General features: G+C 50.3%; 2 protein-coding genes across 9 annotated transcripts in view; one reads left to right on the top strand and one right to left on the bottom strand.

Moving 5' to 3' along the window:
* The window catches only part of LOC140406195 (kelch domain-containing protein 2), a 33813-nt gene extending 31217 nt beyond the window's left edge, over positions 1-2596 (top strand). For 3 of the 4 annotated variants that reach the window (XM_072494347.1, XM_072494342.1, XM_072494337.1), the window contains one exon: positions 2262-2596. In XM_072494347.1, the coding sequence (XP_072350448.1) occupies positions 2262-2458 (197 nt within the window). In that variant the 3' untranslated portion in view covers positions 2459-2596. The remainder of the gene's footprint in view (positions 1-2261) is intronic. The other variant, XR_011939084.1, reaches the window with a different exon arrangement.
* A 2826-nt stretch (positions 2597-5422) lies between these two features.
* gstz1 (glutathione S-transferase zeta 1) overlaps positions 5423-12798 on the bottom strand; it is a 138921-nt gene continuing 131545 nt past the window's right edge. For all 5 annotated transcript variants that reach the window (XM_072494316.1, XM_072494307.1, XM_072494328.1 and 2 more), the window contains 2 exons: positions 6866-6915; positions 5423-5937 (listed from right to left, as the gene is read on the bottom strand). In XM_072494316.1, coding sequence (XP_072350417.1) covers positions 5817-5937; positions 6866-6915 — 171 coding nt within the window. In that variant the 3' untranslated portion in view covers positions 5423-5816. The remainder of the gene's footprint in view (positions 5938-6865; positions 6916-12798) is intronic.

Genomic DNA, 12798 nt, shown 5'->3' with positions numbered 1-12798 from the left:
AATGGTTCAGTTAGTTCTCTCTTTAAACTCTACCCCCAAATCCGATACTTTCCAATGGGAGACAAGCTGGTTTAGAACAGAAGAAATAGGAGCAGGAGTAGAGCATTCGGCCCATCGAATCTGCTCCGCCATTCAATACGATCCTGGATCATCTTGGGCTTCAATTCCACTCCCCACCCCTGAAACCAAAAATCTGTCCATCTCAGCCGTAAATATATTCCACGATGGAGCACCCACAACCCCCTGGGTTTGGGAATTCCATAGATTTACAGCCCTTTGAGTGAGAAAAATGTCTCCTAATCTTGAACAAAATGATGAACCCATTATCCTTAGACTATGACCCCATTCATGTTTCAATGAAATAACCCCTCATTCTTATCGACCCAATTTACTCAGCAAATTATTCAAATTGATCGATCAGGTCCCACTGGGGAACCACAGACGTGGAGTACTCCTTCTGAACCTGGGTGTTTGTGATTGCTTTGTTCTGATAGGGGACCATTCGGTCCCTCGAGCCCATTCTGCTACCCTGTTAAGTCACAGCTGATTGGTGGCCAGTCTGCATTGAGAGGCTCTGGTGCTTTCGATACCAAATGTCATTGTGTGGTCAGTAGCTTTTAATTCCAGATTGAGTTTAAGTTCCACCAGCTGCCGTGGTGGGATTTGACCCCATGTCCCCAGCGTGTTAGCCTGGGCCTCGGGATTACGAGTTCAGGGATATTACCCCCACAGAGCACCATCTCCCCTTGTTCCAAGAAAGGAGAACGATTTCTCCAATGAGATGGGCTACATAGGGACAAGGAGCGGAGAGGTCCATCCAGCCCCTCGAGCCTGCCCTGCCATTAATAAGATCACGGTGATCTGTCGAATCTGCATCCTGCAATAACCCATCGCCCCCCATAATCAAGAATCTATCCGCCTCTGCCTCAAAAATACTCAGACTCTGTTTCCACCACCTTTTCGGGGAGAGTTCCAAATGTTCATGACGCTCCGAAAGAATTCTTCTCATCTCTGGTCTAAATGGGTGACCCCTTATTTTTAAACCGTGACCCCTCATTCTAGGTTCTCCCACCAGAGGAAACATCCTCCCCCCATCCGCCCTGTCAATACCCCTCAGGATCTTGTACGTTTCAATCAAGTCGCCTCTCGCTCTTCTAAACTCCAGCAGGTACAAGTCGAGTCTGTCCGACCTCGCCTCAGAAAACAACCCACCCAATCCTGGTTTTAGTCTGGTAAACCCTCTCTGAACTGTTTCCAATGTGTCTACATCTATCCTTAAATAAGGATATCATACCTGTACACACTACTGCCAACGTGGTCTGCTAATGGTCACCAATCCTTTCTTGTTATCCTAGACCCCCCAGAATCAAAAGTGCATCTCCAAACAAACAGAGAAATCAGTGGAACGTTTCATTCTGACTGAACTCCCCGAAAAGGTGGTGGAAACAGAGTCTTGAGTATTTTTGAGGCAGAGGTGGATAGATTCTTGATTATGGGGGCGATGGGTTATTGCAGGGCAGGACTGACTGAAGGGTAGCACGGTAGCATGGTGGATAGCACAATTGCTTCACAGCTCCAGTGTCCCTGGTTCGATTCCCTGCTGAGTCACTGTCTGTGCGGAGTCTGCACATCCTCCCCGTGTGTGCGTGGGTTTCCTCCGGGTGCTCCGGTTTCCTCCCACAGTCCAAAGATGTGCAGGTTAGGTAGATTGGCCATGATAAATTGCCCTTAGTCTCCAAAATTGCCCTTAGTGTTGGGTGGGGTTACTGGGTTATGGGGATAGGGTGGAGGTGTTGACCTTGGGTAGGGTGCTCTTTCCAAGAGCCGGTGCAGACATGATGGGCCGAATGGCCTCCTGCACTGTAAATTCTATGAAATCTATGAAACTCGATGCTTTGTGGTACTCATCAACACCATGTAGTGGATAGGGCACTTTCTGGGCAGGTAGGATTGTGGGTATTATTGCCACCATTATTGATTGACTTTGGTTAACCAGAAGGGGTGGAGTCAAGAGATTATGCAATAATGCCTCCTGGGTTGGTGCCCAATCCGAGTTGGTGACTCCAAACGGGGACGCGATGTGTGCGCTGCCCAGCTGAGAGATCTGTGGAAGTAAAAAGGAATCCATCCAGCGACAACCTAAGCACAAAATGTAACCCTACCATTGACACTCCAGCCTGATGCACTGACTTTAAATCTAATCCTAATTCTGTTTCTCATATTTGCTCTTCCCTCTGCTTCTCTTTCCCCCCCCCCACCAGACACGTACAGTTGGAGCAGACTGTCCCACCACACACTCTGCGGGGTGCCACGAGCGGGTCATAGCCTGGTGTATCTGAACTCGAGTTTCTGCAGCACGGGATCCTGGCACAGGCTGCTGGTGTTTGGGGGCTCAGACGGTGCTGGAAAGTTCTATTGCGACACGTTGCGAGTCACTGTGGAACTTGGTGAGGACTGAATATTGAACCAAAATCTACAGAAAGACATTCCATGAGAGGGAGAATTGTCTCCATGCCTGCGAGCAGCCTGCACGGTCTGTACCTCACTATCAAATGGTTGAACAATCTGGCACTTAACATTAAAATTCACAGCTGGGTCCGTGTCTCCTTGTGTTAATAATCAAAGTTACAAACTTGAACCAGAGGGACTGGCTGAGGTAGCGGTCGGACACTCGCCCTCTGGGAGTTGAGACCAAGGGTGTAAGGGTTTTATACAAAATAGAGGGCAGCACGGTAGCATAGTGGTTAGCACAGTTGCTTCACAGCGTCAGGGTCCCAGGTTCGATTCCCCGCTGGGTCACTGTCTGTGCGGAGTCTGCACATCCTCCCCGTGTCTGTGTGGGTTTCCTCCGGGTGCTCCGGTTTCCTCCCACAGTCCAAAGATGTGCGGGTGAGGTGAATTGGCCATACTAAATTGCCCTTAAGTGTCCAAAAAATGTTAAGTGGGGGTTACTGGGATAGGGAAGGTATGTGGGCTTCAGTCGGGTGTTCTTTGTAAGGGCCGGTACAGACTCGATAGGCCGAATGGCCTCCTTCTGCACGTAAATTCTGATTCTATGCGATTTGTGATTCTTGGTCTGGTTCCTAGTGGGCGGGGGTAGGCCAGGTGTTTGCAACATGGAATTAAGTAACTGCAGAGCAGGAGGGGGAATTTTGCTTCATTTTCTTCAAGTTAACCATGTCTACATAACTGGCAAGGACAGAATTTATTGCCTGTTGGTTGTTCTTGAAGATGGAGGTCAACGGGTCCAGATATTAACAAAAAGACTAATTGAATGTTGGCCTTTATACTGACAGAACTAGAATACAGGAGGGTAGAAGTCCTGCTTCAGTTGCCCAAAGCCCTAATTAGACCATACCTGGAATTACTGAGAGTAGATCTGGGCACCACACCGTAGGAAGGATACACTGGCTTTCCCTGTCCTTTGCAGACAGAAGGAGCACATCCACACATTGCACCTTTTCCAACTAACCAAAAGTTTGTGGACAGTTATCCCCCGTTGACCAATCTGAGTCAACCTGCCTGATTTGAATGAAAGCTTTGCAGTTAATTGTTCCCTGGTGCATTCTCCATGGCAATGTCTCTACCAAACAGAGTCCATTTGCCAATCAATTAGCACACTTGCGCAGTATAGATTGTTGTCTTACGTTTCTTGCTCACTGTCCTGATGAGTGCACAATGAAAAGCTTCAACAGCATGTCTCTTTATTCAGCAAAACAATTATTGGGCAGCATAGTTTTACCCCTCCTCCGCCCTCGAGACGGTGGCGAGCTGCCTTGAACCATTGCATGTGTACTGTAGATTGTTTGGTGTTACCACCAAACCAGAGCATTAACCCTGGTTCAATGAGTGTCGGAGGGCATGTCATATCTAAAAATGATTTGCCAACCTGGTGAAGCCGGTGGAAACCCATGTTCTCCCCGTGTCCGCGTGGGTTTCCTCCCACAGTCCAAAGATGTGCCGGTTAGGTGGATTGGCCATGATAAATTGCCCTTAGTGTCCCAAAAGGTTAAGTTGGGTTACGGGAATTGGGTGGAGGCTGGGCCTTGGGTAGGGTGCTCTTTCCAAGGGCCGGTGCAGACTCGATGGGCCGAATGGCCTCCTTCGGCACTGTAAATTCTGTGATTCTATAAGCCACAAGACTACATACACACTAAAAAGTGGAGGCACCATGCCACAGCTCAGTAATCCCACAACCAGTAAATCAGATCGAAGGTCAGTAATCCTGTCACATCCGGTCATGAATTGTGACAGAATTAAGCATCTAGTAGGGGGAAGCATAAAATCTCCATCATTAATGGGGAAGGAGGCCAGCACATCAGTGAAAAGGACAAAACTGAAGCACTTACAACAATCTTCAGCCAGAAGTACAGAGTGGATGATCCATCTCAACCTCCTCCTGCGATCCACAGCATCACACATGTCTGTCTTCAGCCAATTTGATTCATTCCCCAGAAATGAAGAAATAACTAAAGGCCCTGGTACTGCAAAGGCTATGGACCATGTAACAACCCAGAAATACCTGGACCTCCAAACGTATTGTAGCCCTCGCCAAGCTGTTCCAGTACAGCAGCAATACTGCCGTCTGCCAATCTGAAATATTTCCTAGGCCTGTCTCTCCTCAAAAGTGAAGTTAATGGGGGAAACTCTCCGATGGTTGAAGTGATATCTAACACAAAGGAAGATGGTTGTTGGAGGTCAATAATCTCAGTCCCAGGAGTTCCTCAGGGTAGTGTCCTAGGTCCAGCCATCTTCAGGTGCTTCATCAATGACCTTCCCTGACTTGGAACTATATTGTCATTCCTTCACTGGCATTGGGTCAAAGTCTCGGCCTCCCTCAGCAATGTGTACCAGGATAGTGGCTCACCGCCACCTCATGGGCAATGGAGTGGGGAATAAATGCCAACCTGCCAGTGATGTTCATATCACAAGAATGACATTTTTAAAAATCCCCCCCCCCCCCGGCCAGGCTTCCTTTCCTTTTTCCCAGCGTTTCAGGGTTCTATTTCTCCTCCCCCCACCCCTTGTTCACACACACTCCAGGTTTTGTAGAGATTAGTATCTCCCATCCAGCCTCTTGCTTTTCTCACATCTCGCCACTTAATATTGGTTTTACAGCTCATTCTTCTTATGGATATTTATTTGTTCTTGGGTGTGGGCTTCTGTGGCGAGGCCGGCACTTATTGCCCACCTCCAATTGCTGAGCTGTCTTCTTGAACCGCTGCAGTCCGTGTGGTTATAGTTGACCCAGTTTCCTCCTTCACTTGCTTGTCTGTTATCTGTTTTGTTTTTTGTCATAGGCTGAACCTGAAATATTAATATTTTTACTTTCCTTGCAGATGCTGTCTATGCAGCTGAAACATGTTAGATTCCAGTAGCTCCTGTAAGGTTTTATTTGTCGGACAAAATAAGCATTACAAGATCATATTTTTTTCCTTTATTGATGGAACCAGTTAATGAATCAAAAGGATTTGAACAATACAAGATGGTGGGAGAGAAACTTGCTCCACGCAACCATCAAATGGCATGATGTGCAAATACATTGGGATAGTTGACAGCGATTGACAACAATAAAATTGACAAAAACATGGCCAAAAATCTGACCAGTAAAGGTCAGCAACAAGGTCAACAGAAACACGATTTGTTTTTAAGTGTGGACACATTTGTGTATATTTCAAACTAGAAAGAGTAGAACAGTGAATAGTTTGTAATCAATCATTTTTGAAAGTCTGAGCAGTTCCTTTTAATCAAACCCAGTTGAGAGGCTGTGCGGAGCAAGAGACCCCTTTTCGTCAAGAGATGGTTTAACCTTTGCTTCAGGGGTCAGGCGTGTCAGGTTGGCACGATGGGTGGCTGATCTTGAAGGCCTTGAGTTCTAGCAGGTTGTTATTGATCTTTTCAATGGTGGGGAATGGTGCCAGGTCTACCTTGAACCTGCTGTTGGGAGGATAAGGCAGCAGCTTGAAGTGACCGAGTGCATCATACCCGCAGCACAGATTGGAAATTTTCACTTCAAATGGGGCAAGACGGCAGAGCTTCTTCCAGTGAACTTCTAATGAGTTTTAGGTGGAGTGGAGGAGGGTGTGGGGTAGATAGCGGACATCTGACAGGTGGGAAGGATGAACAGTCCTCGCTCTCCCACTCACACTGCGACTAGTACATCACAACAGGTGATTCAGATTCCACAAACTCCAACATGATCATGGCCAGAATCTGCCTCAATCTTAAATCTATTAAGCCCGGCCATCTTGTTCTGGGATATATTGTTGTAGAAAACTACTCTGAACACAGGAAGTTCACGACCTTTCTGGCAAATGAGCAATAGAATCTCCCATCATGCTTCTGTTAGCTCCACATTTACACAAATTACAGGACCACAAAACCCACCCAGTCTTAAACCCTTTTCTGTTTCTCACCAGGGGCCCACATCCCTGGACTCTGCAGTGGAATAGCGGCACAGACCCGATCACAGCTGAGGTCCCAGGTAGAGGAGCCCAGACAGCACGGAGGAGCAATTGGACTGGGGAGTGATGTAAATGGGCATCTGGGAGGTATAAGGATTGCACTCCGATAGGAAGAAACCACAGCTGATGTGGGAGAGTTTGGATAAGTGAACCGCTTGTTAAGGGTTCATGGTTGGGGACGGGGGTGATTGGCGGAGAGAAATTAAACACAAGCAATAGGAACACTTGTTCCTGCCACATTACTGAATGCAAATCTGAAATGGACTTTAATGGCAGTGTATATTGGTTAGTACATTAAGTGGTGAGGTCTATAACCTGGTTAAGTGGTCTCACTGGGACCGTTACTTCAGTTTTATGCAGGGAAGTGACTGGAAGCCGAGAGTTGCCGCACAAAGCCTTACCTCACAGCGTTGTACACTTGTGGCACCAGGCACAGGTCTGCCATTGTCACCTAGAACACAATGGGCAGCGTCACGAGATTAAACCAAACAGAAGGTTCGGATAAACATTCCACAAGAAACAAACTTACATTTATCTAGCCCCCACCCCCGGTCACGTGTTGCAGTGTCGATCACCGCTCACACCTCCGGGTTACAAGGACTCCAGGGACTTGAGCACAAAGTCCAAGCTGTCACTCCTACAGGGTACTGAGGGAGTGCTGTACTGTCAGAGGTGCCATCTTTTAGACAAAATGTGCCCCATCTGCCTGCTCAGAGGACGTAAAGGAGCCCCTGGCACTATTTCTACCTACAATAGGAATGTCCTGGCCAATTTAACCCTCAAACAACATCAGGAAGGCAGGTCCCTGTTTGTGGAAGCTTTCTGTGCACAAACTGGCTCTGCATTTCCCACATTACAACAAGATCAGCTGTATAATGCCTTTAATACGATAATCATCCAAGGGGCTTTACAGGAAAGGTAACTTATGATCTAAATGGAGAGAAACTTCAGAGTGCTCCGATGCAGAGGGATCTGGGTGTCTGTGCATGAATCTCTGAAAACTAGTCTGCTGGTGCAGCAGGTAATAAGGAAGCAAATGGAATTTTGGCCTTTATAGCTAAAGGAAAACAGTAGAAAGGTAAGTACGTGTTGTAACTGTCCAAGGCATCGGTGAGACCGCACCTGGAGCACTGGGCACAGTTTCAGTCCTCTTATTTGAGGAAAGATGTAGTGACATTGGAGGCGGTTCAGAGGAGGTTCACTAGGTTGATTCCGGGGATGAGGGGTTTGTCGTATGAGGAGAGATTGAGCACTTTAGGCCGATACTCTCTGGAGGAAAGGGAGATAGAGAGGTGGAGAGGTTAGGGAGAGAATTTCAGAGCTTAGGGTCCAGTCAGCTGAAGGCATCAACACCAATATTGGAATTAAAATTGAGACTGCTGCATGGTGGTGCAGTGGTTAGCACTGCTGCCTCATGGCGCCGAGGACCCGGGTTCGATCCTGGCCCCGTTGACCAATCCGAGTCGACCTGCCTGATTTGAACAAAAACTTTGTAGTTAATTGTTCCCTCGTGTACTCTCCATGGCAATGTCTCTACCAGAGTCTCCCTGCCACAGGGCAGCACGATGGTGCAGTGGTTAGCACTGCTGCCTCACGGCACCGAGGTCCCAGGTTCGATCCCGGCCCTGCGTCACTGTCCGTGTGGAGTTTGCACATTCTCCCCGTGTCTGCGTGGGCCTCACCCCCACAACCCATGTGCAGGGTAGGTGGATGGGCCACGCTAAATTGCCCCTCAATTGGAAAAAAAGAATTGGGTACTCTAACTTTATTTCTAAAAATCTCTGAAGACAGGAGGGCAGGTTAACAGGGTGGTGAAAAAGGTGGTCAATCGAGGCAGAGATTACAAAAGCAGGGAGGTCGTGTTGGAGCTGTACAGAACTTTGGTGAGGCCACAGCTGGATACTGTGTGCAGTTCTGGTCACCACATTACAGGAAGGATGTGATTGCACTGGAGGGGGTGCAGAGGAGATTCACCAGGATGTTCCCTGGGATGGAACATTTCAGTTATGAAGAGAGGTTGGATAGGCTTGGGTTGTTTTCCCTGGAGCGGAGAAGTCTGAGGGGCGACCTGATCGAGGTGGACAAGATTATGAGGGGCCTGGACAGGTGGATAGGGAGCAGCTGTTCCCCTTAGTTGAAGGGTCGGTTCAAAGGGAACGCAAGTTCAAGGTGAGGGGCAGGGGTTTAGGGGGGATTGGAGGAGAAACCTTTTACCCAGAGGGTGGTGACGGTCTGGAACATGGCCTGGGAGGGGGGTAGAGGCGGGTCTGGAACACGGCCTGGGAGGGGGGTAGAGGCGGGTCTGGAACACGGCCTGGGAGGGTGGTAGAGGCGGGTCTGGAACACGGCCTGGGAGGGGGGTAGAGGCGGGTCTGGAACACGGCCTGGGAGGGTGGTAGAGGCGGGTCTGGAACACGGCCTGGGAGGGTGGTAGAGGCGGGTCTGGAACACGGCCTGGGAGGGGGGTAGAGGCGGGTCTGGAACACGGCCTGGGAGGGGGGTAGAGGCGGGTCTGGAACACGGCCTGGGAGGGGGGTAGAGGCGGGTCTGGAACACGGCCTGGGAGGGTGGTAGAGGCGGGTCTGGAACACGGCCTGGGAGGGGGGTAGAGGCGGGTCTGGAACACGGCCTGGGAGGGGGGGTAGAGGCGGGTCGCCTCACATCCTTTAAAAAGTACCTGGATGAGCCCTTGGCATGTCACAACATTGAAGGCTATGGGCCAAGTTCCAGCAAATGGGATTAGGTGGGCAGGTCAGGTGTTTTTCCTGCATCTCAATGGGCAGAAGGGCCTCTTCTGCAGTGTAGTATTTTGTGAAATGGGGCATCTGTGAGGGTCTGGAGGAGATAAGAGGGAGAACTTGTAGTGGTTTGAAAACGAGGAGGAGCTTTTAAAAAATTGCAGCATTCCTTGAGTAGGACCCAATGTGGATCAGTGAGCTCTGGGGAGACGGATGAGTGGGACTTGGGAGCAAATTAGGACACGCGTAGCAAAGCTGGATTGAGCTGAAAGTTTCTGGAGGATAGAATGTGAGACTCAGCCAGCCGGGCACTGGAATAGCCGAGTCTAGATGCAACACAGGTGTGAATGAGAGTTTCATTGGCTGATGAGCTAAGACAGAAGTCAAAGTTCGATGATATGTTGGAGCTGGAAACAGGCACTCCTGGTGGTATGAATGTACGGCCGGAAACCTGTCTCGGAGTCAAACACAAGAGCAAAGGTGTGAATAATCTAGTTTAGCCCAAGACACTTGGGAGTGGCGTGACATTAGTGGCGTGACATTAGTGGCGAGGGAACAGAGTTTGTGACGGGACCAAAGTCAATGGCGTCAATCTTCCTAATATTTAAATGGACAAAATTTCCATTTTCCAGTATTGGATGTCCAAAAAAAGTCTGACACTTTGGAGATCGAGAGGAGGTCAAGAGAGGTGGGGGAGAGGCAGAGCTGGCTATTATCAGCATCAATGTTCAAACTGATGGAATGATTTGAGATGATGTCACCAAGAGGCAGCATGTTGATGAGAAATAGGAGGGGGTCAGGGATAGATCCCTGGGGAGACACCAGAGGTAACTTTACCGGAATGAGAAGAGAACTCATTGCTGGTGATTCATTAACAACTTTATTCTCACCCTCTAGACGATGGTGGAGAGGCTTTGGAATAGAATGTGTGGTCAACTGTGGATGAGAGAGAACTATTAATGTCAGCTAATGTCGCAGCCAGGAAGTGAAATTCGGATCGACAGCGCAAGAGGTGGATCTAATCAACAAGATTAACTCAGAGAGGGGGACATAATAATAATATTCTAATAATATATCTATATGTATATATAATAATAATTTATTATTATTATTAAAGAGCGCAGAGAGCAATGGGTACATAATAGAAAAGATGCAAATTCAGAGTTAGGGCACAGTACTGACCCTCTGACAGTGCGGCACTCCCTCAGTACTGACCCTCTGACAGTGCAGCACTCCCTCAGTACTGAGCCTCTGACAGTGCAGCACTCCCTCAGTACTGACCCCCTGACAGTGCGGCACTCCCTCAGTACTGACCCTCTGACAGTGCAGCACTCCCTCAGTACTGACCCTCTGACAGTGCGGCGCTCCCTCAGTACTGACCCTCTGACAGTGCTCCACTCCCTCAGTACTGACCCTCTGACAGTGCGGCACTCCCTCAGTACTGACCCTCTGACAGTGCGGCGCTCCCTCAGTACTGACTCTCTGACAGTACGGCACTCCCTCAGTACTGACCCTCAGACAGTGCAGCACTCCCTCAGTACTGACCCACTGACAGTGCGGCACTCTCTCAGTACTGACCCTCTGACAGTGCAGCACTCCCTCAGTACTGACCCTCTGACAGTGCGGCGCTCCCTCAGTACTGACCCTCTGACAGTGCTCCACTCCCTCAGTACTGACCCTCTGACAGTGCGGCACTCCCTCAGTACTGACCCTCTGACAGTGCGGCGCTCCCTCAGTACTGACTCTCTGACAGTACGGCACTCCCTCAGTACTGACCCTCAGACAGTGCAGCACTCCCTCAGTACTGACCCACTGACAGTGCAGCACTCCCTCAGTACGGACCCTCTGACAGTGCAGCACTCCCTCAGTACGGACCCTCTGACAGTGCGGCACTCCCTCAGTACTGACCCTCTGACAGTGCGGCACTCCCTCAGTACTGACCCTCTGACAGTGCGGCACTCCCTCAGTACTGATCCTCTGACAGTGCAGCACTCCCTCAGTACTGACCCTCTGACAGTGCAGCACTCCCTCAGTACTGATCCTCTCTCTGACAGTGTGGCACTCCCTCAGTACTGACCCTCTGACAGTGCGGCACTCCCTCAGTACTGACCCTCTGACAGTGCGGCACTCCCTCAGTACTGATCCTCTGACAGTGCAGCACTCCCTCAGTACTGACCCTCTGACAGTGCAGCACTCCCTCAGTACTGATCCTCTCTCTGACAGTGTGGCACTCCCTCAGTACTGACCCTCTGACACTGCGGCACTCCCTCAGTACTGACCCTCTTGACAGTACAGCATTACCTCAGTACTGACCCTCTGACAGTACAGCACTCCCTCAGTACTGACCCTCTGACAGTGCAGCACTCCCTCAGTACTGACCCTCTGACAGTGCAGCACTCCCTCAGTACTGACCCTCTGACAGTGCAGCACTCCCTCAGTACGGACCCTCTGACAGTGCAGCACTCCCTCAGTACGGACCCTCTGACAGTGCAACACTCCCTCAGTACTGACCCTCTGACAGTGCAACACTCCCTCAGTACTGATCCTCTCTCTGACAGTGTGGCACTCCCTCAGTACTGACCCTCTGACACTGCGGCACTCCCTCAGTACTGACCCTCTTGACAGTGCAGCATTCCCTCAGTACTGACCCTCTGACAGTACAGCACTCCCTCAGTACTGACCCTCTGACAGTGCAGCGCTCCCTCAGTACTGACCCTGACAGTACAGCACTCCCTCAGTACTGACCCTCTGGCAGTGCGGCACTCCCTCAGTACTGACCCTCTGACAGTGCGGCACTCCCTCAGTACTGAGCCTCTGACAGTACAGCACTCCCTCAGTTCTGACCCTCTGACAGTGCGGCACTCCCTCAGTGCTGACCCTCTGACAGTGCAGCCCTCCCTCAGTACTGACCCTGACAGTACGGCACTCCCTCAGTACTGACCCTCTGACAGTGCGGCACTCCCTCAGTACTGAGCCTCTGACAGTACAGCACTCCCTCAGTACTGACCCTCTGACAGTGCGGCACTCCCTCAGTACTGACCCTCTGACAGTGCGGCACTCCCTCAGTACTGAGCCTCTGACAGTACAGCACTCCCTCAGTACTGTCCCTCTGACAGTGTAGCACTCCCTCAGTACTGACCCTCTGACAGTGCGGCACTCCCTCAGTACTGACCCTCTGACAGTGCAGCACTCCCTCAGTGCTGACTCTCTGACAGTGCAGCACTCCCTCAGTACTGACCCTCTGACAGTGCGGCACCCCCTCAGTACTGACCCTCTGACAGCGTAGCACTCACTCAGTACTGACCCTCTGACAGTGCAGCACTCCTTCAGTACTGACCTTCTGACAGTGCAGCACTCCCGGAGTACTGACCCTCTGTCGGTGTGGCACTCCTTCAGTACTGACCCTGTGACAGTGCAGCACTCCCTCAGTGCTGACCCTCTGACAGTGCAGCACTCCCTCAGAACTGATCCTCTGACAGTGCGGCACTCCCTCAGTACTGATCCTCAGACAGTGCAGCACTCCCTCAGTACTGACCCTCTGACAGTGCAGCACTCCCTCAGTACTGATCCTCTCTCTGACAGTGTGGCTCTCCCTC

This window comes from Scyliorhinus torazame, chromosome 2 (assembly GCF_047496885.1).
Source record: "Scyliorhinus torazame isolate Kashiwa2021f chromosome 2, sScyTor2.1, whole genome shotgun sequence".
Lineage (NCBI taxonomy): Eukaryota > Metazoa > Chordata > Chondrichthyes > Carcharhiniformes > Scyliorhinidae > Scyliorhinus > Scyliorhinus torazame.
This window is presented reverse-complemented; position numbering and strand designations above follow the sequence as displayed.